The 27,208-nt window shown below is 40.5% G+C and overlaps 2 protein-coding genes and 1 non-coding gene across 7 annotated transcripts in view; 2 read left to right on the forward strand and 1 right to left on the reverse strand.

Moving 5' to 3' along the window:
* Positions 1-200: 200 nt before the first annotated feature.
* On the forward strand, positions 201-13,167 carry DNTTIP2 (deoxynucleotidyltransferase terminal interacting protein 2). Of its 4 annotated transcripts, XR_015259191.1 has the most exons (8): positions 201-311; positions 1,324-3,068; positions 4,578-4,713; positions 5,406-5,501; positions 5,881-6,045; positions 6,639-6,748; positions 11,649-11,887; positions 12,869-13,157. XR_015259191.1 is itself a non-coding variant. In XM_086753368.1 (7 exons), exons 1-7 carry the CDS (start codon positions 201-203, stop codon positions 11,662-11,664), a joined length of 2,379 nt encoding a protein of 792 aa, XP_086609494.1. In that variant the 3' UTR covers positions 11,665-13,167. The 4 variants fall into 4 exon arrangements, 3 of the variants coding, with proteins under 3 accessions (XP_086609494.1, XP_086609495.1, XP_086609493.1); XM_086753368.1 differs by having other exon boundaries at positions 11,649-13,167; XM_086753369.1 differs by lacking the exons at positions 11,649-11,887; positions 12,869-13,157 and adding an exon at positions 10,948-10,975.
* A 123-nt stretch (positions 13,168-13,290) lies between these two features.
* BCAR3 (BCAR3 adaptor protein, NSP family member) overlaps positions 13,291-27,208 on the forward strand; it is a 104,583-nt gene continuing 90,665 nt past the window's right edge. The window contains exons 1-2 of one of the 2 annotated variants that reach the window (XM_086753359.1): positions 13,291-13,595; positions 24,035-24,141. The gene's annotated coding sequence lies outside the window, so the exon portion shown is untranslated. The remainder of the gene's footprint in view (positions 13,596-24,034; positions 24,142-27,208) is intronic. The other variant, XM_086753360.1, reaches the window with a different exon arrangement.
* TRNAR-UCU (transfer RNA arginine (anticodon UCU)) lies at positions 13,716-13,801 on the reverse strand. Its single transcript is given in 2 exon segments — positions 13,716-13,751; positions 13,765-13,801. It is a non-coding gene; the product is annotated as a tRNA-Arg (tRNA).

Raw genomic sequence — 27,208 nt, forward strand, 5'->3', positions numbered from 1 at the left:
GACTGCGCGGCCCTGCAGCGCGCTCTGCCACTCTGCCGCTGCCGCAGTGCTTTCCGGTACAAAGCGGCGCCGTCCCGCGGCTCCCGCTCTGATCCGTGGGTGGCACCTGGCGGTGACAGCCGGGGCGTCTCCCGCCCGCTGCCCAGCCGAGCGCCGCCGGAAGGGCGGGCGGAAGGGGCGGGCACGGCGCGGCTGACAAGATGGTGGCCACTCGGCGAGCGGCGGCGCGGAGCCGGGAGCAGGGGGCGCGGGCCGGGGCACGCAGCGGCAGTCCCAGCCCTAGCGGGACCGAGCCCGCTGACGCGGCAGAGGTGAGGGGAGCGGGGGGCGCGGGCAGACGGACGCTATCCGCCGCGCGGGGCGGCGGCACTGCGGCAGCCATCTTCCTACACGCACGCGGCCTCGTCACGGCGGCGCCTGTGTCCGCAGTGGGCGGGCGTTGGAGCCCACCGGCTCCGTGCTGCTTGGCGGTGGCGGCTGCGTAGCCCGGGCTGGGGGCAGCGAGCGGCGGCGGAGCAAGGGCGGCAGCGCAGCAGCAGCGGCGTGCCCGCCTGCCGCAGCCGGGCCTGCCATCGCCTGCCCCTCTCAGGGCTTGCAGCCGTTGTAGGTTCTTAAGCCGTTTAGCGTGGGAAGTTAAAGGTTAGGGTACGTTTTTTTCCTAGGTTTTTATTTTTTTATTTTTTTTTGGCGCAGGAGGTTTTTTTTTTTTTTTCAGTGGCTTTTCCACTAGACATGGAGACACTTGCGTTAAGTACTGATCGTTTAGGTAGCATGGTTTATGTTGATCCAGCATTCTTCTGTGTTTTTGGAATATCGTGCTGTTACAAGCATCGTTAAAGAAGCAGATTATATCTAGTGTTGCAGTTGCTGTGAGGCCAGTCTGTTCCTAAAACTGCTAAAATTGGTTATGGAAACCATTCTGGGGTGCGTTCTGCCAGTTGCTAGGCTTCAGTTTTTTATAGTTGAGCAGATCTTGGAATGCTTCTGAACATCACCTCTGGATTTGCTTCCCGTGACAGCTCGCCAGAACTTTTTAGAATTAGACAGAAGATACTGGTTTCTATTTCTTAAAGCATTTGTTTATATTTCTTAAGTGGATGTGTGTGTTTCTTTTCCTGCCTTGACCAAGAGAAAGCAGACAAACAGATAAGCAAGGGATGGTTTGTTAATGCTTCTTCCATATAGATAGGGCTACTCAGAGTCACGTAATATGTTGCCAGCTTGCATAGATTTGCTTAAAAATATTTGCAGTGATTTGTATAGTGTCTGCTTTATGAGGTTATCTTATCTGTCAATAACGTGCATTTTCCACTCCTTTTCTAGGTGGCCTCTGCTGAAACTAGTACTCCTGTGTCTATGAGGATGACTAGAGGAAGAACTAAATCAATTCGTATGCCAGAGGTAATACAGGAATCTAAATTTGAAGAGTTGGAATATGCAGAAACAAAGTCAGATGTCAGTGATAGCTTAGAGATGCAAATTACTAGAAGTGACAACACAACTGTTCATTCAGCACAATCAGTTGCTGAACCACAAGCTGATGGGGATGTGTCAGAAACAGAATCAAACTGCTCTGCTGTGTCTGGTCTTCAGACACCTTTGATTGTAAGAGTAACAAGAAGACGACAAATTGTAGTCCCCTATCAGTCAGATTCTCCTGACAAAAAAACACGTGACAAGACAGCTTTTCTAAATAAGTTAAGCAGGATTGTGGATGAAGATGATGTCTCTGAGGCTGAGTCTTGTTCCTCTGCTGTTTCTGGTGTCCAGAAGCCTAATGTTACCAGAACTACAAGAAGCAGGCAGAGTAAAATTAAATTGCAGCCGGATACAGCCCACAGTGAAGATATTTCTGATGCAGAGTCATGCTGCTCAAGTTCTCATATGGAACCATCCATCACAACCAAACGAATTACAAGGAGTATGCAAATGAAATCAAAAGCAGAAAATACTAAGCAGACTGAGAAAGGAAACAGAATTGTTTCAGAAGTTGAGAATTTAATTGAGGACACAGTTAAATCTGAGCCAGTAGCAATTTCTGATTCTAGACCTGCTGCAGAACTTGTCTCTGACACAGAAGACGCTTCCTCTGTCACTGAGAGTAATAAAGAACCCATTTCATCTAGAAGGAATTGTTCTTCCAAGTCTACCGATACAACCCAGAGTGAATATGTGAAAGAAGAGGTTTTAAATGATGTGACACCCAGCAGTCTTACAAAAATGAAACAAAATGACGCTGAATCGCCTGGGAAAAAAACAATAAAAATTTCCCAGTCTGTTGGGGTAGATGACTCAGAGGAAGTTTACAGCCGAATACAAGAACAGAGCAGCAAAATACTTGTGAGAGTGGGGAAATTAGAGCACATGGATCTTGCTTTTACTGGTTGCATGAGTCCCAAACAATTTTTAGAATCCCAAAGGCAAATAACATCAAATGAAAGTAAAAAAAGTCCAGAATGCAAAAGAGCAGATGTTGAGGCAGCTGCAGAGCAGTCTTTCACCCATGCTGATAAATTAAGAAAGGTTGAGCAAGCTAGGGCAGTGAGTAGCCCAGAAAAGAATATAGCTGTGGCACAAAGAACTGATAGCATTGGTAGATGCAGGATGCTTGAAATTGGTGTAGACAGTGGTGACGACCAAACAGCAGGATATGCTGAATCTGTATGCCACAGCAGTGAAAAATCGAGCAGTGGAAATGATTCTGTTGCATTGTTTCTGAGCAAAGATGAAAGTGATGAATCTGAAAATAGCGATGTGGCAGAGATAGATACAGTTGAAGAGAATCTGTGTTACAAAGAGGCAGATGAGAGGACTCCTTCCCTCAACAAATCATTAAAAAACAGTTCACTGCATGCTGAAGGGCTTTTTGTGATTGATACTGAGCCTGGCATGAGTTCCAGTGAAAAGTATTATCTAGATGAGGTAGACCAAGATAGTGATGTTGGAAGTAAGCATGAAGGAACTGAAAAAGGTGAAGAAACCTCAGATCTGGAAGAGGCTGAAGAGGAATTGATAGATGAAGATGAGAAAGATGAAGATGATGATTTGTTGAAAAATACAATTGATGTGTAAGTATCTTTCTGGGAATAACTAAAAAATTTGCATTTCATTCAAGCATATGCATAGGATATGTACATTAAGTGCTAAATGATGTGGAATAAATGAGGGAGTAGTTTCATCACGTAAGTCACATTGACGTGGAAAGTGGGGCTGCACAGATTATAAAATACAGATATAATCCATAAATTCAAGGTTTGGGGTTTTTTTCAGTTTTGTATATAGCAGAACAGAACACTGAAATATTTAGGCATCTGGAGGCCTTGTATGTGTTTGGCATGAAAAACAAAATGTGAAACGGTTAAACTGGTCAGGCTGACTTAATTTCTTATTCAGGTCACAGTTTTCTTAATTGTTGATTTTTTTAGTTTGGATATAAATAACTAAAAGTTCAGTAAATTCCTTACACATTGCCTAATTAGAACATGCTTTTTAATCATAAACAGTCGCACATACTTTTGTGTTTTCAGTTCTTGTGCTGTGGGACAGTGACACTGCAAGTGAAGTCCATCCAGCATAAAATCATACAATACTTTAGGTTGCATGGGACCTCTTGAGCTCTTGTAGGCCAACTCCTGCTAAAATCCCTTTATATGCTTCATATGTTTAAAGCATAGTACTCTGTTTAGGTTGGATAAATAAGTCTAAATCTTCTAAAAACCTTCAGGTAGGCCAGAAGTTTTACAAAAATTTTGCCAAGTATTCAGTGTAAAGGCATTACAGAAGATTAGTCACAGTTTAATAGAAAGTTGTAAAGCGCTTGTATTAATAAGCGTTCAAGCTACGGTAAGTACCTGTTGTACCTCTTTAGATATTACCATATTTCTCCATAATACTTTATAGCTTTTAAGCATTCTTGTCATCAAAAACCTCCTTTTGAGTCAGCCATCATACATTGTTTGTGGATACATTCCTTTGGCTGCCTGAATGTAGTAATAAAAAGAATGTGAAACATAGTAGCTTTGAAATGTTTAATAACATTATTCTTAGTGCTGTTCTGCAAACAAGGAGTTAAACATTCCTATGATTAATTCTAGCCTCTTCATACTTTTCACTGAGAGTTGACAGTATTTTTACCACTCACATGTTTGTGCTTTTGTGGTGGTTTTTTCTCTTTAGCTAGCAAGCTTCTCAGTGTATAGAAGGATGCTGGCCATGAGTTCTTTTGGCAAGGTTAATCTAATTAAGAATTTAATTTTATAGAAGATAGTAATATCTAAGATAAGAATACAGCATTAGAGTTAATATCAAGTATTGTGGAAGTGATTCCACAGGTATTGTTCTTTAATAAACTCTCACTTCATATAATGGCTTGATTTTTTTTTTCCTCTCCCCTCATCTTCTGTCACCTCTAAATTACGTATTTTTTCTTGATACCGAGACTTAAAATCATTGCAGAACTGAACCTAAGTGGGAAGAATAAGAAAAATATTTTTTCTGTTTATCTTTCTCAGAGGATAGTAGAAGATTTAGCTGCATGCTTGTTACAATGTTCTAATCATTAAGTATTTCTCTTTTAGTTTACATCTTTCCAGCAGCATAGACCCTGGTTTGAATATCAAGAAGCTTGGAGGTTTATATATTAGTTTTGATGCAAAAAACCAGAAGCCTAGGTCGAGTGCAATTCAACAACTGAAGGAGAAGAAGAAGGACCAGGTAATGTGTTTACAATTACGCACTTACCTGTGACTACAGTAGCACAAAGATGTTAATTTAATAAGGTCTGTTTACTTGTTTTTAAAGAAGTATCCTGTTTGATGGTTTGCTGAGAGCTTCCATTCTTTTTGGCCACAGTGTGAATTTACATTTGGTTTTAATGGTAATAATTTAAAAATAGGTGACACTTCAGAAACTGAAAAGCAGTGCAAATACCAGCATTATCTTGTAAAATAAAACGAAGTTGCTAATGCCTGCAGTTTTGCCTAATGGTACATGAGCTGAAGGTCTGCTAAAGAGATATTTTGTCCATGGCAAGAATGAATTTCAGTAAATAAAGGTCTACACTCTCCCTAATATGGAATTAGCAGTTTTAGTTCAAAAGTACCCTTTGAGATGAAGGGAACATGTTATTTTTGTTGAGATTATTTTCTTAGGCTTAACCACGGTAGCCCTCTTTATTCTGAAGCATTTGCTATCTCAGTTCTTCCAGAGCTAGGCAGCTGCTTTCTGTTGTTGGCTAGGGTTCTATTGAAGCTCGATATTACTTTTTTTGCGGATTAAAGAAGCTCAAGTATTTTATTATAATGCTTGCCTAGATTCTGCAGGATTCCTGTTGTAGGTTCTGTAAATATGGTTAAGCAGTAAAATTTGTATCAGTGAGATGACTGTCTAATCTTAAAATCTTACAGCTCTTGCAGAAGAGTATAGTAACTCCAGATTTTGAAAAAAAGGAATGTGTCCCACCCTTCAGGGAATCACTTCACCAGCTAAAGAAACAGCGCAGGGTAAGTGAAGAGCTGATAATGCCTCAAATGACACAATAGGCTTTGATAGAAAGCCCCATGCTGAGACAGTGCATATACAGGCCCATTGGAAGTGGAGTGAAGAACTGCAGTTTAGTGTCTTCCTTGCGTCATCCTGTGAAAAGCCATCCTTTTAGTCACCAGGACAGTGAAGTGAAAGATAATGTGCTCAGATGGTACAAATCTGTTGTTAATACAGTGCTACAGTGCTGATTACTTTCTTATTATTTAAGGGTCATAAAACATACTTTTTAAAGGTACAGAGTTATGTTCTAAATGCTTTATGTATGTTTTGGAGGGGAGGGTTCCCTGCTCTATCCTGTCCTAGTTGCTGAATATTATTCTTGGTATTGCATCCTAGGCAGAGCGAGAGAAAACAACAGGTGACGGTTGGTTTGGTATGAAGGCCCCAGAAATCACTAGTGAACTGAAGAATGATCTTAAAGTTTTGAAGATGAGAGCTTCGTTGGACCCTAAGCATTTTTATAAGAAGAATGATAGAGATGGTCTACCCAAGTACTTCCAGGTAAGGAAGCAGCAGAAAGTGGCATTGTACTGCTGAAGTTTTGAACAGCTGTTCTTATTCCTTGCCTATTATGTAGATAGCCTCTATGTTGATTTAATTTCACAGCTTAATTACTGAAGTATTTTGATTACTTGGCTGCAGTTCAAACTGCTTAACTCTTTATTACATATGTGTATATGCTGGAGTTCTGTATTTTCAGCTGATCTGACAGTACTGAGCAAATGTCTGACTTAATCCATATTCTGAACCCTCAGTGAACTAGATTTTCACTGTTTTTTTAAAGTATGAGCCTTTTTTAACAAGTGTGTACCAAATAATTAACATGTATTTTTTATGAATACAAGCAGAACAGTGTTGAAAACTGTACAGTCTTAAAGCTCAGGTCCTCCTCTGTGCATTAAACAATCAGACAAAAAGTGACTCTGTGTACAAAACATTGCTTAATTCTTTTGATATTTTGCATTTTTTTAAGATACCATTCTGATCTTCTCTGTATGTGTCTTTACACTTGTCGCTGGGGATTTTTAAAAAAATAAGGCAAAATAGTCAACATCTTGCTGTACAGTAAGAATATTTTCATTTCTATTTTGTAGGTTGGAACTGTGGTTGATTCTCCCATAGACTTTTACCATAGTCGAGTCCCTAAGAAACAAAGGAAGAGAACAATTGTTGAAGAGCTGCTTGCGGATTCTGAATTTAGAAGGTATTTAAAAACGGGTTTATAATTCTAATATCCTATGTAAGAGAGGGGTATTTTTAACTGTGCAACTTTTTGGTTGTTTTTATTCAGCTTATCTGGGTTTTTTTTTTTATACTTCAGAGAAAACTTTTTAGTCTGTTTTAGCATGGCAGCAGCACTGCTGTTGAGAAGATGTAAGGGACAGGGGATAATTAGACTGAGATGGCATATTTTTTTATTTTCATAAAAGGGTTTTATCCAGCTCGGGTCATCGCTGTTAGCAGTCACTCTTAAAATAATGTCAGTGTTGAAGAGATAACAATCACCCTACTCTGGTTCACTTCTAAAATAAGTGTCTGCGCAGGCTATACCAAAACCCAAGGTCTCTGAGTGATTTATGCCTATGCATGCACTTTTTCTTCTTGTTTAAAGACTGATTAATTTTTCTTGGCATAATTGATAGGTGCTGACTGTAATTCTATGCAAGTTGATGTAATTTCCTTTTATAAGCATGTCGGTCTGTCACCTGTCACCTGAGTTAAAATTGCACTAGAAGTCATACTTAAAGAATATGATTGCATTAATTAATGTTTGCCTAATCTACAATTTCTGGAGTAGATCCCTTAGTTGACCCATTTTGACACTGGTTATTACATGATGTTAGTCTGCACTTCTTATTTCACATGACATGTTTTCTTGGAAGCAGTACATGATTTGGGATTATAAGGTTAATGTCAGGCTTGTAAATGAGTTATTAATGTTGGGAAGGCAAGTTAGTATAACTATTTCTTCGCTGGTTTTCTGACCTGACCTGATTTATAAGAAACAATTTTTAACAATTAATGTCTTTGAAATTTGATGAGTTAATCTATGTGGCGGTGTTGTGGTTTTGTTGAGGTGGGGGGGGGGCCTAAGGTGAAGGGCTTTAGTATTAGTGCAGATATTTGTCAGCTTTCGGTCTCACAATTAAAAGTCATTATACTGCTCAGTGTGCAATGATCCATTGTGGTAATTAATTAGTACAGGTACATGGAATATGTATTAGAGGAGCTAGCAACTCATGTTAAGTAAGTATAACCTGTTCATTGTTTAGTGTTAACCTCATCTCAGTTTTCAGACTTGAGTAGAGTGAGGTTGATTATCTTGAGGTTGCTGAGAAGGCACTACAAACATGGGTATCATTTGTCCATTGTATTGTCAAAATTGATGAGTCTTCCCACTGTGAGCAGTAGCAGTGTTTCAGCACTGTCCAAAATGTGATTGCATATGCAATGAAGAACCCCCTGGTTATGCCAAAATTAATGATTCTTCAATCAAATTTACTTCCAAAACAAATTTACTTGCATTTATCGTGAATCCAAGTGTTGATTTCCCTTTACCTACATGTAAGTGTAGAAAATTAAAGAAATCTGGCTCAGAAAACATGAGAGAACTCAGTTTGGCAAACTATCTATGCAGAGTACTTTCCATGTTATCTTTTCCTGAACTTTGATTTACCATGCTTAAAAGTAAATTATCTATTTTGTTCAGATATAATAAAAAGAAGTATCAGGAGATCATGAGTGAAAAAGCAGCTTTTGCCGCAGGGAAGAGGAATCGGAAGAAGAAGAAATTTCACAATTAAGACTTGAAGAAAAAAAAACAAGCTGGAACAACTTACTTGTTATAAAACTTTTTACAGAATGCTTTGGTTGTGGTGGTTTTTTTGTTTTTTTGAGATTGCAGGTCATGTGCAAATGGAGGTGTAGGGAATTTCTTGCAGTGAGAGTTTGGTAGGGAGCTTTATCGAATTATCAGGTATCTAAGTTAATTTAGATTTTTAAATTAAATTTATTCTTATTTAAATTAATATTTACTTAAAAAGATAATGATATGAAAGCTTGTTGTTAAATCTGAGCACAGAATACAGCTTTATGGAGTGTGGTCTTTTCAGAATTCAGTCTTTATGTCAATGAATTAGAAAATTCAGTTTAAAGTTATGTGTGTAATTCACTTTGGCACCCATAATGTGCCAGAACAAATTTTTCCAAGTCTTCTCAGAGGTACTACTGGACAATTCTGTAATAGAAGTTACTGACAAATAGTTTTGTTGTTAAGGGTTTATTTCAGCACTGACCATAATAGGATTGAGAATGTCCTAGAATTCAGCATATACACATATACTTTTATATCTATATTTATATTATAAATAACATATAATTTATAAATAATCATAAAATTAGATAGAAATTACATACTGTTTAATAAATAAAATAATGTAAATATGTATTACATATAAAATTTTAACATTTGGTCATATGTTGCTTTTATTAATTTTTACCATTTGATAATTGATTATCTAATGATCTTTTTGAAAATAACTTGACAGTGGGGTCCATAATCTAGGGTGTAGTGTGCAGATTGTGGTCTGGTAGCTGAGTTGGAATAGTTCTTCAGGTCAATGAATAGAATGAATTTGGAAGACCTCTGCCACCATTATAGAACCAGAGATGGCTCAGTTCCCCTTCAGTGACAGTTCATAACCTTATGTGATTGTGAAAACTTCTGTGGTGTTTGTTTGGTTTTTAATGACCTGGTATTACATTGCTGTTACAGTTGGTGTAACTCAGTTGCTGCCCTTAGGTAGCAGAAGAAACAGGTAACAGCAGAAATAAAGGTGTCACTACATTGTCTTAGGTGGATTGGGTGAGAAAGATTTAGAAGTGATTATCAGAGGAGGAGTGATGTTGATTGTTTTCATATCATAAGAACACTGAATTTTAAAGGTTGCAGTTTTAAACAAGAAATATGCTCTGAAATATGCTTTGTGCTGGAAATAGCCAAAATGAAATGAGCATCATGATATATATATTGATCACCAAGTGAAGTTGGAAAGGAGTTTTTCCCTGGTCCTTTGGGTTTCTTTTATATTATTCTGAAGTTGGCCATAATGTTTTGCTAACAGACACAGACAAGAATCAAGATTCCCTAAAAAGTCTTGAATGCCTGGAGATGAATGGTGTGCAAAGTAAAGTGAACTCATTGGGAAGTATCAAACATACAAGTAGAACCACCTGTCCCCCAGTCTCAGCTAACATGCAGATGCTGTTCTAATACAATTCTATTTATGCTAGTATCCCAATTCTCTGTAAATGGTAAAAAAGCCAATAAAAACAATTATGGTGTCTTGTTATCTGGATGAGACATGGAAGCACAAAAAAAGATTAATACTGAACACTGAGGAAAGAAAACAAGGCACCACAATAGTAGATCTGGAATGTTTAAGTGCAACTTTGGAAAAGCAGCGTACAAGTCTGAAAGACTTTAAGAGAGTAATGCAAGCTTTGGTGTTACACAGCAAGCAACAACTCGATCTCTGTTGCTCAGACTGTTCAGCAGCTAGTTACTGAAGTTACTTGATGTACAACATAGCTAGTGAGGGATTTGGTTTATGTTCTGTATCCTTTCCCTTCCTTTGATTCTTCTAATGACTTCTGTTTGCCACACACTGTGCCCAGCAAGTGTCCGTGTTCCTCTGTGTGAAGGTGAGATGTACTGGACGGTGTTTGCTGAGCTGCAGGGTAGTTCTTGCAGGTTGTGTTTGCAGCCTTGCCAGTCAGCTGAGCAAAGCTGGCAAAAAAAAAAAAAAAGCACCCAGTTTGCCTGAGCTTGTACTTCAACCTCTTTTAGTTAAGGCACTGGTTTAGTGCATATTTTCTTAACTACCAATTTTCATAAAAGCATAGACAGGTAGTATTTTGGACTCCTCTACCTTTCAATTAAATTTGACTGAAAGTGACATAAGGTTTAAGGTGCCGGGGAGAGAGTAAAAACAAAATGTGCCATGTGATTGCATACTTTTTTCAGATTATCAGATTTCTCTGAAAATACTCAAATATATTTTAAAAATTATTTGAAATATCAATATCATTTGAGAATCTACCTATAAATTGCAAGTAATATTTTCTTTTAATAGCTGTCACTGGAATGTTTTCTGCAGACAGTAATAATTCCTTTCTCCTGTTTCTTTATGTTCTGTGTTGGTTTTGTTTAGTGAGGGGGGGCTACAGTGGCAGCTTCTGAAAAAAGCTGTTGGAAGTTTCCCCTTTGTTCAGTGGACTCGGCTGGGCCTAGGGCAGACCTGCTGCTGGCCAAGGCCGAGCCAATTGGTAGCAGAATGTTCCCTGATAACGCCTTTGCGATAACGTATTTAAGAAAGGGAATTTTTTTTTTTTTTTTAAAAGAGAGCAGATGTGAAAAAGCTGGAGCGGGGCAGAGAGGGGGAAGCGCGAGCCTTCTGGGCCTTGTGGCTCTCACCCTCTGGCCTCCCGCCGGGCGGCTGTCTGGGCCCAACTCAGCCCGGCCCGGCTGCAAAAAGTGGAGAGGAGATGAGATGGATGATGTGAAGAAAACCTGAGAGGCATCTGCCAGCCTGTTGTGAAGAATTTCTGGTGAGAGGAACGGCTGCAGATGCCAAGGTCAGTGAAGAAGGAGGGGGAGGAGTAATCCGGCTCCTGGCCAAGGTTCTCTTGCAGCCTGTGGTGAAGACCATGGTTTTGTCCCCCTGGTTTTGCCAGTATTCCTTCTCTCCCTTATTCCTGCTCTTGGGGCAGAGACTATCCAATGGTCGTACAGCCCCGTGAGTTCACAGTCCATCTCTTAGATGTCACAATCAAGAGTCTAAGGAAAAGAGATTAGGCTAACAGTGGCTGAGGTCGTTGGTGGCATGGTGCTAGGCTAGCTCAGAAACAGAAGTAAAGTAATCACTTTTCTCTGTCATGCTCTCATTGTTCATACTTTTTCCTTTTTCGGGGATCTTTAATCTTCTCTTTGCAATCAACTTAGTCTCCTTAAAACTGAAGATGTCTTCTTATCATTGGTATTTTCTATGTTATAAACCTATTCTTGATCTCTTCATTTTTAAAAAGTCCTGTCTTTATCACAGGAGTCTACCTAGGTGAGTCTCACTGAGACATGCAATCCTGCCTTAAGGCAGGTTTGAACGGACGAGGAGAGCTTGTCCTGCCCATCCTCCTGCTCAAAACAGGGTTAGACCTGGTTGCTCAGGACTCTTTATACAATCGGGGCTTGAAAACCTACAAGGATGGAGACTGCACTTCTCCCAGAGTTCCACTGTTTGACTCTCCTCACAGCAAAAAAAAGTTTTTCTTCATATCCAGTCAGGTATAAGAATCATTATTGATTATTAGACTGCCTCTGTGCCCTCACATTGCTTTATTTTTTTAATTACTCCATAAATTTGTAGCAAGCAGCACTTGCCTACTATAATTCTTGAAATCCTTTCCCCCGATTCTCGTAATGCATTCTGAAATACTGTATGTTGTCTGTGCAACATTTTCCACGCAGATTCAGATTAGGATGTGTTATACGGCCAGTATCGCTGGAGACCTGTCCTTGCGCTTACCTCTAGGAAATGGCCCGCTCCTTGAATCTGCAGTTTTCTCTTTTTCTTGTGGACTGTAGGCCTTAATTAACATCTGCACTTTTAGAGTATTGATTATCTAAATATTGCATGCAATGTGCAAATATGTATATGTAAAAGCCTCTGCCTTCATTTTTTTTTTCACTAGGAACTAAGCAAATCTTACGAATCTATCTTTAAACACAAAAAGTAGAAAGGGAAGTAGTATTTGAACTGAAATACATTGCTGAAAGTGACTGAACAAGGAGGGATATTTTGTCTTCTGTCACGATTTAGTTACTTTTTATGGGGTTAATGTAGAAAGGTTTTGGTTTTGCTATTTATCTGCAAATTCTGAGAATATTTGATGTTTCCGTAAAGGGCTATATCTATTTTATAGCATTTTATATGGCATTCCTGAGTGGGTTACTGTGCTGCAAAACAGTGGTAGTTAATGTTTCTGATGGTGTTTTTTATTTCAGTTACGTGGATTTTTCCTTTGTTGCTTTTAAATAAACATTATTGCCATTTGCAAAACAGGCCGTAGTCATACATGCAGGATTAAAAATAATTGATCAAAAACCAACACAAATAAAATAGTGACTCAGATGAATTTATAATTTGTTCAATTCTGAGCAAAATCAATGAGGTTTGTTTAGTGCTGCTACTGTTTTGCGGTGTAACACTCAATTTTTAAAATTTGAGTGCTGTTATTAAAATCACTCTTTATCTTCAACCTATAGATATGTGTCAGGAAGAAAATACGGTATTAATTCAAGTGTTAAATGCTTTGGCTTTGTCTGCTGCATTTTGGGGGCTTGTTTTGTGGCTTGAAGTAACTTGAACCAGAACTGTATGGCGGACCACCGCCGAAATGCCTCCAGGAAAAGACAGAGCCGTACTGTCGAGTGACGTTTGTTTCCGGAGCCTGTCCCAGCGGCCCGCGCAGGCAGGTCTGTGGGTGCTGACAGGTGCCGCAGCTGCAGCCGCTGCGGGGTTTGCTCGCCGGTTTTTCTTTCGCCTGTGTTTGCAAGGAGCCGCGCGCGGGCGGCAGGGCAGAGCCGGCTGTCACGCGCCTGCCTCCCGCCGCCCGGGGCCGCTGCGGCCGCCGCGCGCGCCTCGGCGGCTGCTGCCCGCGCGCTGCGTGGCCGCGCGCGGCCGGCGGTCGTTGCCTGGCGGGACGGGACAGGCGGGAGGAGCAGAGCCCTTCTCCCGCTCGCTCGGAGGCAAATGGCCGCTCGCCGCGGCGTCCATCCTCGCCCCCGCCTGCCTTGGCCGCTGGCGGCGAAGCACCTTAATGTCGCCGGGACCCAGCGAAGGCGGGGGCTCGAGCAGAGATGGCTGGCTCGCGGCCGCGCTCGATGGAGGCTGACGCCGTAGTCTCCGCCCGTTCCCAGCCTTCGTCAGGCACGCCGGGAGGCGGGACCGGAGAGTCCTCGCTGACGGGAGTCGGCCGCCGGCAAGCGTCAGGTGGGTCGAGTGGATTGCACTGGCGGTGAGGGAGGGGACGGGACCGTGGGGTGAAAAGATGTCAGCCAAAAGGGGAGGAGTGCAGGGGGAAGAAAAAAAAAAAAGAAAAAAGGGAATATGCGACTCCGCCGGGACTCGAACCCGGAACCTTTGAATCCCTTCAACCCTCTAGAAGTCCAATGCGCTATCCATTGCGCCACGGAGCCACCTGTTGAATTGTTTGCACACCGCCCGGAGAGCCTGCGCGCGGCGCTCCCCGGCCGGCGCCCCACGGCCGGGCGGTGGGGCCGCACGTGCGCCTGGCGCGGGCTACGCTGCACGCGGTAGCCGTTACCTCTTTACCTTTTTTCCTCTCTTCGTCTTCCTTTTTTGTTTTTTTTTTTAAACCCGATATGAATAGGCTTAGTCTTAAAAGCCGCTGTATAAACGAGTCTCGAGGCAGTCTCTAGGTGCCGCTGCGCGCTGCCCACGGGCGAGTGGGGCGCACAGCTCGCTGTCGAGTTTTCGCCGTAGGGCTGCGTCGTCATTTCTTGTGAAATACTTCTTTTAAGTTCACCAGTAATCAGTAGAAAATATTTGTCATCATTCTATTTGGGCGTTTTCAGTATTAATCCGTATGTTGAGGGAAATAAAATTATATTCCACAATTGCTCTATACTGGAGAGCAGTTTCTCTAAACGTGCATAAATTTGCAGAAGGAAATCTTTACAGGATTGGGTTTTTTTTTTTTTTTTGCACAGATGAAGGTGATATATTGACGAATTTGATCAAATTATTTTGCTTTAACAAATATGAGCATTTCTCATATTGCAGTTATTTATAATGCACTTGTAACAGCACTCCATTTCTGGAGTAAACATGAACATTTCAGGAAAAAAACCACCACCTTTCAGTCTTAGCATCAAAGATGTGGAAACTACAGTGGGTCAGTTCTGAACTTATTTGCAACCCAGTTATTTTAAAATTGGTAACTTCCAGCATTGTAGGTTTTTAGGGACAATCTAAGCATAGGGGGTTCTTTTTTTGTTTGTTTTTTTTTTTTTTTTTTTTTGTTTCAAACAGTAGCATCTGAATTAAAGAAACCTAGAAAACTGTGATTATGTTTACTGGGCATCCCATGCACTGCAGCATTTTGCTGGCTTTCCAGTGTCACATGAGACAAAAAAAATACTGTGTGGGCATCTGAAAGACAAGACATAGGTGACCTGTAAAAATATGTCTCTGCTAGACACTGCAACAAGTTACTGTGAGTCTACAGGTAGACAAATAGGATGTGAAAATCACACCTGGAAATGAGAGGCTGAGAATATTTTGGAGACATTAAAAAAAAAAACCTGTGTAAATGTAAAGAACAAAACCCAAAATAAATTAGAGAAATAATAGTCTATTACATGACAATATTTTCAGTGTAGGTGAAAACATTACAGTATACTTGGAACATTGTTCCAAGGGAGCAGTGACTGAATTATAGCTGTTCTAAAATCACAGTAAAACCCCCAGTGGATTCAGTAAAACAAGATTTTCCCTTAAAAACTGTAACTATGGTTTGAAACAAGTTTTTGATGTTATTTTTTTAAATCAAGGATAAGCATATTAGAAACCCCAAAAGACAAGAGTATCAGGTTATTCTTTCTGTAGCCCTCTCCAAAACCAAATGCTAAGCCCAAGTGAAGCCTATGGCTTTCTCTTTTGGGGGTGGCTCCCTGGCTCAGCTCTCCCACTGCTGGGCACCAGGTCACTCAGGAAGGCGAGCTAGGGCCAGAGCAGGCAGGGATGGAAGGAGACCTGCTCTGTAGCATAGGTTATACAGTGAAATCGCTTGGTGAGAATCTCACAGAATCATAGAATGGTTAGGGTTGGAAGGGACCTTCAAAGGTCATCTAGTCCAACCCCCCTGCAAGGAGCAGGGACATCCCTGACTAGATCAGGTTACTCAGAGCCTCATCCAACCTGGCCTTGAACATTTCCAGGGATGGGGCATCCACCACCTCTCTAGGCAACCTGTTCCAGTGCTTTACAACTTGCATTGTAAAAAAATTTTTCCTAATATCCAATCTAAATCTATCTCCCTCTATTTTTAAACCATTACCCCTAGTCCTGTCACAACAGGCCCTACTGAACAGTCTCTCCCCATCTTTCCTGTAGGCCCCCTTTAGATACTGGAAGACCGCTATCAGGTCTCCCCAGAGCCTTCTCTTCTCCAGGCTGAACAGCCCCAACTCCCACAGCCTGTCCTCGTAAGGAGAGGTGCTCCAGCCCTCTTATCATCTTCATGGCCCTCCTCTGGACCTTCTCCAACTGGTCCACGTCCTTCTTATGTTGGGGGCTCCAGAGCTGGCTCCAGGTGGGGTCTCACCAGGGCAGAGTAGAGGGGGAGAATCACCTCCCTCGACCTGCTGGCCACGCTCCTCTTGATGCAGCCCAGGATGCGGTTGGCCTTCTGGGCTGCAAGTGCACATTGCTGGCTCACGTTGAGCTTCTCATCCACCAGCACTCCCAAGTCCCTTTCCTCAGGGCTGGTCTCGATCCATTCCCCGCCCAGCCTGTATTTGTGCCTGGGATTGCCATGACCCACGTGCAGGACCTTGCACTTGGCCTGGTTGAACTTCATGAGGCTGGCACGGGTCAACCTCTCCAGCCTGTCAAGGTCGCTCTGGATGGCATCCCTCCCTTCCAGTGTGTCAAGAGCACCACACAGCTTGGTGTCATCGGCGAACTTGCTGAGGGTGCACTCTGTCCCACTGTCCATGTCACCGACAAAGATGTTTAACAGATCTGGGCCCAACACGGACCCCTGAGGAATGCCATGTGTCACTGGTCTCCACTTGAACATTGAGCTGTTGACCACAACTCTCTGAGTGCGGCCATCCAGCTGCATCATGTTTCACTTAATAATAATTTAGAAGTATCTGTATCCATAAGAGTGAAGAAAAATGTGATAATAAGTGCACCCTAAAATCTGAGGAACCAGGAAGCTAATCAAATTGATGTAAAATCAGCTGATTAGGATACACAGTCCATTAGCCATTGCATGAAGGGCTGAGATACCAAGTGTTATGAATAACCAAGGTGACTCAGGTGATGCAGGCACACTGGCCCTGTGACTCCCATGAAGTCAGCTAGTCCACCTGTGGCCAGCAGTCAGCCCAAGCGTGTGAGCTGGCTGATTATTAAATAGCTCCTGCAATGCTGCCCAGAAACTAGAGGGGTTACTGGAAGGGTTCAGGAGGTACAGCAAGCACTGCATTGGAGGTACACTCTCAAGCTGACCAACTGTGGTGCAGCCACAGTAAACACAGACCAAGAATCACTAAGTTATACGAGATTCGGATCTGATTGAATTTACAAGCTCTGTTGTCATTACCTTTCTTTCAGGGGAAAAGTGTTTAATCTACAGTGACTGGGACCTCCTCTGAGTAGGGGGGTAGGAAGAGAAATGGCCCCAGACTCTTGCCTGTTTGATGAGGGATACTTTAATGTTATGGGATTTTTGTGATTTTTTTTTAGATTTCCCAGAGTGTGGCACTAGTACTATGTGGGTTGTTTTTCTTGACAGCTAAAAGTTATTGTGGGGTCAGAGTATCCTGTGAACTGTTTGGATCACCGCTGGCTAGTAAGCATGTCCCTAAGGTTGTTTGTGTGTAGTCTGTGTCATTTCTGGAAAGAGTTGGCCAAGCATGTTCTAAAAGGATGAAAAGCTTTTATTCTTGATTAAATTTTGCTTTTCACTCAGTTGTGAATGTGACTGACTCAGCATAACGTGAACACTGACTCTGATCTAATTGCAGACACAATGCTATTTAAAAATTGTGTCCTTTTGTCAGTCTTTTAATTACAAATATTACACAGGCTGGGAATCTAGCCCAGAATTATGTATATACTCTTCTTCTCCCTCCTGCAACAAGTTTTTACTAGATCTGTTTCAAAAGTATGTTGATTTTACTCTACTGGAAATTTTCAGCAAAATTATCTTGTGGATTTTTAGAAACCGCAAATGTGGATTGTATTTTAAAGGTTTATTTTTAAATTGGCTTATCTACCTGAATATTCACTTAATAGAACTGTATCACAATTTATGAATTTGATTTTTGTAGCTTAAGTCAGTGTGCAATATGAAGTAAGGGACTGGGTGCCAAGAATTCTCAAATTCTAATCCCATGTCTGTCTTGGCCTTGCAGCATGGCTTGGCAAGCCGTTCACATTTTCTTGTGGGTAAAGTGATGGTGATAATCAACTCAGTGTTCTGCAGAATTTGAGCTCCATGATATTTCTGTGGAATTGACTTAACTCTTCAGGCAGTGCCCATAGCCTTTAAGTCTATGCTGACATTCTTCACGTTCCTCACTTTTTACTCCCATATGGCATGAAGGGAGTGTGACTGAGCCCCTGGCCCTGCAAAGGCACAGTTGTGCAGAGAAGATGCTCAGCAGCTCATGGTTCACATGCACACAGTGGACAGGGAAGGTGATGAAGTGTCTGTACTACAGGAGTTGTCTGTGGATACTCCAGCTCCTTTGAACAAAAAGATGTTGCTAACAGGACATCACTACTGTCTTAGGCATCTTGCATCCTGGCGTGCTATCTGCCAGGTGGAAAACGAAGCTCATGCTATTTTACAAGAGTTACAGAAACTGCAGATTTACTTCTTGTGAAAATGAGCATTCTCTTTTATACAGGTAGAAATCTGAAATACAACTTTTTTTTTTTTTTCTAGTATAATCAGTACTAGAGCGTAGATCAGAGATGAGCAGGAGTAGATTGAATCTTGTGTCATAGGGGCAAACAGAGACCCTGAGGGTTCTGCATAGGCTAGGTATGGATGGGATGAATGGTGTGAAGCAGAAGTGTGTCTGTGGCCAGTGTAATGACAGGGGTGATACTTTGATGAAAAGGAATGGTATACCTTTTTGATACTTTGGAAGTCGAATAAATGGGAACAAAGGAGTTTCAGATTCACAAGTGGGTGATGTGCATCGTATGGGTTAACTATGAAATATAATTTTCAAATTTTATAAACTATTATCCACAACACTGTCAATACTTCTTGTTTAGAATTCACAACTGTATTACAGCTAGCTATTTTATTCATGGATTAGGAAAAATTTTCACATATTGAATTAGATATGTTTACTGTATTATATGTGTTTTTCAAAAATAACATTTTTAATGCTTTTTTTTTTTGAAAGATAACTGTAGATTATTTGCTATGTGGGTTATTGGTAATGGTAGGCAGATAAGGAAGCTGTGATTTTTATTCTGTTTGGGTTGCAGTCTGCTGTAAATTATTCTCTGATGAAAAAGGGAGGAAATTCACTTTAACAGAATTAAATTAAAGGCTGCTAGCCAAATGCTTAGTTCTCATTGTTGCTGTGACCTGAATATAAATAACACAAGCAGCTCTTAATGTGAAAAGGGCATGTTTGTCTTTTTTCCTTTGTTTCCAAAAACATTGATTATGAAATCTTGTTATGTGAATATATATTTTTATGAGTAAACAATGTATCTTGTCAATTTTCTGTCACATCTCCAGTTTGTAGGACCAAGAGGTGTGCAATCGTGAAACATTCTGTAACAACAGCTTTTATCACACTGAAGAGTACATATATTAAATGTAAAAATCCCAAAAGAAGAGTTAAATCCAAACAGATCCTCCCCCCCCCTCCCCAGTCCGCCCCCAAAACCCTTGGCTAGCCTCTTTAGGTCTGTGTGGGAAATATTAGGAGAAAAAAAAAAAAAGTTGCATGGTGAATATTGATAGAATGGATCTGGTTTTGCTGGGAAATTTGGAAACTTCTGTATCCCTTCAATGGCATTATTATAAACAAAGTAGTTGTGCTCACTGCTATTTTGTCGGTTCCAAAAATCTTTTGCCTGTTACCTTGACCCCATACATGACACGTAACATATGACATCAGCCTTTTGAGATGAAGCGTAAGCAAATATGACATTGAGTGACCATATGGCAGGAATTCATTTTCTCATATAGAATCACTCTGATTAAGAGCCATACCAAAATTGATGGCATTACTCAGAGAGACCATTCAGGGGGTGTCTAGCTGTCTAGTGCTTCTCTGTGAATGTGGGGTGGACATAGTGGCCACCTTGTGGGAGGTGGGCTCTGGCTTAGAAGCTGACGAAGGAAAAGGGGCTGTGAGAGGAGATGAGCAGGCTTTGTACCATCAGAGAAGAAAGAAGAGGTCGACAAGAAATCAATTCCAAGATGGAGGGGGCTGGAGCCTTGTTATTTCTGGCTCCTGAAGAGAAGGCTCCTTCTCTGCCTGCAGAGCTGCAATCACAGAACAAGTGTGGTGCCCAGGGAGGAAGTGAGGATGCACAAGGGCTCATCAGGGCGAGACATTGGAGTCAACTGAGCCTGAACCAGAACCAAAAATCAATAAGAGTAAAAGACAGCTGATAGGTACTGGAGATTACCATCTCTAGGGAATGGAAGCACCCATCTGCTACCCTGCTGTGATGTTTTGGGATGTTTGCTGAGTGCTAGGGCTTGGATCCAGGATACTGTAGAGAGACTACCAAGGCTTGTCTGGTCCTTAGACTTTTGCCTCTTGCTGCACATCTGCATGAGCACCAAGGACATATAGGAAGGTGAAGGTTGCAGAAGCCCAGGTGTCTCTTCAGTGAGCAGAAGAGGCTTGGATAGAAGAGATTACATCCTGGGAAAGCGTTATCATAATCTAAAGAGAAGTGATGATCAGTGAAGAGATGTTCTTATGTTGAGGCAAGATCTCACTCTTCCTCTGTGAAAGCAGCACTGCTGGGGACCTATCTTAAGTGCCCGTACATAAATGCTTGCAGTATAGGAGGCAAACAGAAGGAATTAGAAGTCTGTGCACAGTTAGAAAACTAAGATGTCATTGGGATTTTGAACATCAGAAATATCATAGCAGTTAGCTGGAATGTATACTTTGACTGTGACTTTCTTCCTAATTTCTAGCCTTTAAAAATTCAATTTAGTGATATAAAATGGTTTTATAAAACAAGATAGATTGCAGGATTCTCGTTGTAGGTAGACTAACTCATGGTTGGTCAAATACATCTGCCAGTCACTAGCAGAGCCAGGACAGGTCCAAGTTACCTGTCTGGAGTTCTGTTCTATCCTTCTTTTTCTTATTTTCCATCTATAAAATTGTATAACAAAGGTGATTATATAGAATCATAGAATCGTTAGGGTAGGAAGGGACCTAAATGTAGTATATATATGTATGATATTGTTTGACTAATATTTTCAGAACTGTAGATCTGCCAAATTTATTGCTGATACAGTAGATTATACTCATGATTTGAGGCACATTCACCATCTTTTACTGGCCAACTTGGAATCTGGCTAATTTGTATTAAAGTTGCAAGACTTAATTTATCATGTGTTGAAGATAACAGATGTATCTGAGGAAAGTTAAAACAGCAAAGTTCCCCATAGACCAATTAAATTAAAATTTACTCTCAAGAATCTTAATTGGGATGACTATGTTAAATAGGCAGCTGCACTGTATACTGGTATATTGTTTTCTAAAATATTACAGTTTGATCAGTGCTTCAAGACTGACAGATGTAAAAAAAACAATATGGTTTGTATCTGTAAACAAAGTAATTTTTAAGTCATTTACTATACTGTATAAGTGAATGCCATGTTGCAATTTTGCAGTTAGCTTAAAGCAAACACCAAACTCAGATTCTGTACTTCTGTAATCTGTTAGTAAAACTTTCTTCTCCTTTTTAACAACCATGGTGAAAGAACGTTGAACGAGGAAGTGATTTTTATAGCTAAACCTTGCTCAATTGCTGTTCCATATTCTTCTCCAGTTTTTGTCTCAAAAAAAAAAACGGTCATTGAAGTTAATGCAACTTATCACCCTGCAGAAGTTACAGAAACAAAAAGCTTGCACATCAAAGGCTCTTCTGTGCATACAGTGCAGCCACAAAGGTTTCTTTGTGATGAATCTGCAGAGTTAGCTCTGCCAGTCTAAATCAGCAGTGAATTTTCCTCAATTCTAGCATTGAAGTAAAATAATGTCCTTTGTTCTTTTAGAGAGTTTTACTTCTGTTTCTAAAATGCTGGCAGACAGTAAGCATTGATTTAACAACCAAAAAAAAAGTCTTTCCTGTGCTCAGAATTGTGATATACATTTATATAGGTTTATCTTGGTTTGTTCAAATTAGTAGTAGGTACCAGTCATTTCTGCAGCAAAGCAAAACAAGCAACTTCCAGAGTCAGTGATATCTGGAAATTATAGGAATCACTGACAGCAAGATCTCTTATGTTTTGCCATCACCTTCCATGGAAATAATGTAAATATTATTATTATTGCAATAAACAACTGTAGTTAATTTTGTAAATATTCAAGTTTGCAATCACTAGGATGTGGAATCCAGAAAAGTAGTCTGAAAAAGCTGAGAGAAATACCAGCACAACCGTCACATTACAGAGAGATTTCAGTAGACATTTACACCCAGACATTTCAATCAGATTTGAATACAAGCGGCCTTTCTTCAATAAGCTTGTCACTTGCTTTTGTGAGTGTTTTGCTGACAAGGTATTCTCCTGTATGTGTAAAAGTGGGAATATGGCTTTCTAATTTACATTCAAACACTGATCCAATTCAAGGCTAGTTTGGAAGGGAAATGGGCGCTTTGTATTAATTGCTATGTAATTGGTATTAGTTACATAGACACCTTATGTTCTTTGAATGTTTTTTGGCTGACGGTTTTGCATCTTATTTTTGAGCAAAACAGTTACCTACTAGAGATAGTTGTATGATTTATGTTACTAATCAGAATGAGAAAAGAGTGAAACAGCATTTGGTGAAAGCATGAGAAATGGTATCTCTAGGCAGGCTGGAGAAGTAACATTCACAGAGTTTAAATGGAATAGCGGAACTTGGCAGAGGAGTTACTTTGGAATCCCTGGAAGATGTGAGAGTATAGCGGAAGGGCCAGGCAAACAAAAGAAGGGGCAGAGGAGAAGCATAAAGACCTGGGCTATGGAGAAAGAGAATAATGTTCATGGTGCTGATAAAACTTTGACAGGGAGTTGGCTTCAGTTTGAGATTGTTCTTTCAGGGTCTTCACTCCTGCGGTGCAGAATGGGGTTGAGGTGAGTGTGCAGCTGATCCCCAGTAGAACATGATGAAATCAGTCCCCAACAGCCTGTACGAACTTGCTTCTTCATAAAATCAGAAATTCAGATTGTTATGCAATCTCTGTTCTGGCAGAGCTTGTGTGACATACATCCGGCATGGGAATTTACATCTGCAAGCCATATGTAACTTAACTTTAATGGTAAAATCATTAGTTTTCTACTCATGGATTTCAACATTCCTGACATCATAACTCTCTTCCTTGGGGTTGTACCTAAAAGCAATCTAGTGAACTGTTGTTCTGCACCAGGAGACACTGGTTTGTTATGGTCCCAGTCAGGAAGAAACTCAGACTGTAAAGTATTGCTTAAAATACCATTTATTTGAGCTAACACTGTAAAGAAAAAGGATAGTGTAGATAATTTTATGTCCTTCCTGAGTTGAGAACTGTTTACTGCACTTTTAGAGAAATACAAGGGGACACAGGCAATGTGATTGTCAGTACTGAATGGGAGCTGCCTGCAGGCTCCTCTCTTGCAGCTGGCTAGCTGGGTAAGTTCATCCTGCAGCTAAGGGAAATGTGCCACACAGCACAGGTATGACAGCCAAGCTGTACATGCAGCACTGTCCTGTGACTGTTACGTGGATCAATAACTTCTTAATACAGTGGTCTTCTAATTAGGATCAATACACCTGTGCTAGAAGAAAAAATCACTTGGATAAATAATTGCAAAGTGATGCAATTATACATCTAGGTTTTGAGAGCGTACATGTTTCCAGGGCAGATATACAGCCTAGGTGAGTGGGGAATGATCGTAACTGAAACTCCTAAGTGGCTTCCACAATCAAATAATAATAATACTTGATAAAATGTAATCTGATGCCTGGAGTAGATAAGTTAACCTCTTCCTATTAATCTTGAGCTCTGGATTGGTGGAGGGTATTGTGAGCTTTTGCATAGTTTCACATTGATGCAAACACATCAATTTTGTTGTTGTTGTTTGGGGGTTTTGGGGAGAGGAAGGGGGTTAAAGTTTTTCTTCCAGTTTATAAGTAAACTTTTTTTGAAGAAATTTGTTTGTAATAAATATTTTTTAAGAAAGAGACTGCAAAACTCTTAGCTGAAAGTAAGAACTTCTGTAATTCATAATGGTTCATTGGCAAATAGTTGGCACATTTTTCACCTAGTAGAAAAGTAATAATAGTAGTTAAACATAAGATGTGAAAAAGTTCACTCAACACAGTATACAGCTTCTCCTTGATTTGGGCGGGGGAAAAAAAAAAAAGAAGAAGAAACTCTCTGCTCAGTTGTAGTCACTGTGATTCATCAGTGCTGTCTCCTAGGCAGGTCCGGCTGCTGATCGGGAATAGGACTTCTCAAGGTGTGTCTTTTGCCAAGAAGCTGTTGCACTTTAAGAGTACATAGTAGACTGTGATAACCTCCTTCTGTGGTAAGAACTGTTGTATGTCTATTTATTAATCAGTACCATTGAATGAACATTATGAATCCGTGCTCACTGATTAATAACAAGCAATTAGGTGTGCTAGCAGATGTTTCCAAACGAACTTTTCGTGAGTCTAAAATTCTGAAATATCTTAGTCTTGGATCTTAATTGTGGCAGTTATTCCTTGTATGCTAGTACTGTTTTTTAAAGTCAGAAATTAAAATAAATGTGATCATATAATAGTAAGAGGTATTCTCAAATCCACAGAAAATATGATAAAAGTCTTCTGTGTAATAATGTAATATTCTGAGAAAGAAATGTTTATAATAAGATTTTACATGGTCTGCATTTTTCATAAAAATTGTATATGTTAGCTATTTGCAAGTTAAGTAATGCAATTTAAGTAATGCAAATCTTTCTTCTTGTGTTGTATAATGTTCAGGGCAATTTTTTTTTTCAGACATCTGAATTAGTTTTATATATTGTCAATTTATCAATCTAAATTATTTGGATGATAAAATTAATCTTATTTTAACATTTCTTTTCAAGTGCCTTTGAAAAAATAGGGGAGAGTCTTGAGGAAAAATACACGAATATGTTGAATAAATTTTTTTCTTGTAATTGATAGTGTTATGTCAACTTTACTATCAAACAAAAAGATGCAATGATTGCTTTGAGAGAGACAAAGAGGGATTGAAATGATTTGAAACATGCTACATAGACAAGTTTGCATGTAAATATCTGGGATCTAATACTGTTGCAGTATGGTAGAAAAGGCTTAGGAAAACAACAGCTGTAATACCTGGTTGGTGTAATGCCTGCTTTCCCACTTTTACAGCGGTAGTGCTTAGAGCTCATTTCACATGATTGTACTTGTTTCTGCTCTTGGAAAAATGTTGCAGTCATGGCACAAGCATCAACTTCTTTGTGAGGGATGATACAGTGAGTTGTGCTAAAAAGAGGTATTCGTTATAATGTTGCAGTAATTATCTTATTTTTAGCAAGTATATAACTGAAATCAGACAAAGAACCTATTGATGATAAATAACTAATTTTAAGCAAAGAGATATTAAAGAAGGAACTCTTTCACCCAAGTATATAAAAAATACAAGGATTTTCTTAGATGTTCAGACTAAGGTTTCTTGCTGTTAAGTTACATGGTTTGGTTTAATGCTTCTGCATATTTCTTATTTTTGGAGCACCAATTCTGTGCTTTAGAATAATAAGATCCTGTTCTTTACATACACCAGGAGCATCTCCACAGTTAATAACATTACAGAGTGGATTTTTTTCTCAGAATTTTAACTCTCAGCACCAGTCAACACCAGAGGGTGCCGAAGTGCAATACAATATTCACGAATTCCTAGGAAAATAGTGTTATATACATAATATACCTTTTGTAAACATTGCTGGTTTTATCTCTCTCAGACTTTTCTTGTTTGCATGTTCACCACCATGATACTGTAATACCAGAATGCCCCTTGTTCTAGCTTTCCTTATAGTGATAGCAACACATTCCCCTCACTGGCGGCTGGCACTGTCAAAGAAAGATTTTTAAGTATGCAGATAAACTTTACTTAGCTATAGCAGTAATTTATGTCATGTCCTTGTCTTGCTTGTCTTGGCTTTAGCTCTATGTGTAGGGTTCAGAGGCTGTCTCTTCTATTTTTATATGCCACGCTGTCAGCAAAGAAAGACGTTAGTAAGAACTTCAAAATGCGTTAATCATTCGTAGGCAAGACCTCATGGTGCAATTAATGTTATAATTTCTCTATTTATATGACGTTTTTATCCAGGCTGAAGCTTTTAGGATCCACTCGTATTCCTCTATTCAAGCTCATTTCCTCAAAGTCTTGCAGCTAGCATGCTTCAACACAAGGGGAACCAAAATGCAACTACTATTGATAGAGGCACTTGCATTTTATGAACTTAGAAGTTTGACTTCAAGAAATGAGATGTTGTGCTTTTGCTTGGATGGCAAAAATTATAAGATAGACTAACTGAATGACATATATTTTTAGGTTGTTTTTACTTTGAAAAGATAAATAATACCTTATAGTCCCTACTGCTGAAGAACTGCAGTGTATTTCTAAACTTGGGTTTAGTTCATGAACCAGCTAGGGAAGATACACATCTCTGGCTAAAGAATACTCTCAGACAATATTTGTCAGACTTGAGTCAAGGAAAATCGTTCAGCAATTTACACCATTATAATGGTGGACTGGATTAGTGAATGTCTTCTGTCTGCATGGGCATTCATAGAATCATAGAATCATAGAATGGTTAGGGTTGGAAGGGACCTTCAAAGGTCATCTAGTCCAACCCCCCTGCAAGGAGCAGGGACATCCCTGACTAGGTCAGGTTGCTCAGAGCCTCATCCAGCCTGGCCTTGAACGCTTCCAGAGATGGGGCCTCCACCACCTTTCTGGGCAACCTGTTCCAGTGTTCTATAACCCGCATCGTAAAAAATTTTTTCCTAATTTCTAATCTAAATCTACCCCCCTCTATTTTAAAACCATTACCTCTCGTCCTATCGCAACAGGCCCTACTAAACAGCCTTTCCCCATCTTTCTTGTAGGCCCCCTTGAGGTACTGGAAGACCGCTATCAGGTCTCCCCGGAGCCTCCTCTTCTGCAGGCTGAACAGCCCCAACTCTCTCAGCCTGTCCTCGTAAGGAGAGGTGCTCCAGCCCTTTTATCATCTTCGTGGCCCTTCTCTGGACCTTCTCCAACTGGTCCATGTCCTTCTTATGTTGGGGACTCCCGAGCTGGACACAGTACTCCAGGTGGGGTCTCACCAGGGCAGAGTAGAGGGGGAGAATCACCTCCCTCGACCTGCTGGCCACGCTTCTCTTGATGCAGCCCAGGATGCGGTTGGCCTTCTGGGCCGCAAGGGCACATTGCCTGCTCATGTTAAGCTTCTCATCCACCAGTACTCCCAAGTCCTTCTCCTCAGGGCTGCTCTCAATCCATTCCCCGCCCAGCCTGTATTTGTGCCTGGGATTGCCACGACCCCCATGCAGGACCTTGCACTTGGCCTGGTTGAACTTCATGAGGCTGGCACGGGCCCACCT

Source organism: Chlamydotis macqueenii, chromosome 8 (assembly GCF_036417535.1).
Source record: "Chlamydotis macqueenii isolate bChlMac1 chromosome 8, bChlMac1.mat, whole genome shotgun sequence".
Lineage (NCBI taxonomy): Eukaryota > Metazoa > Chordata > Aves > Otidiformes > Otididae > Chlamydotis > Chlamydotis macqueenii.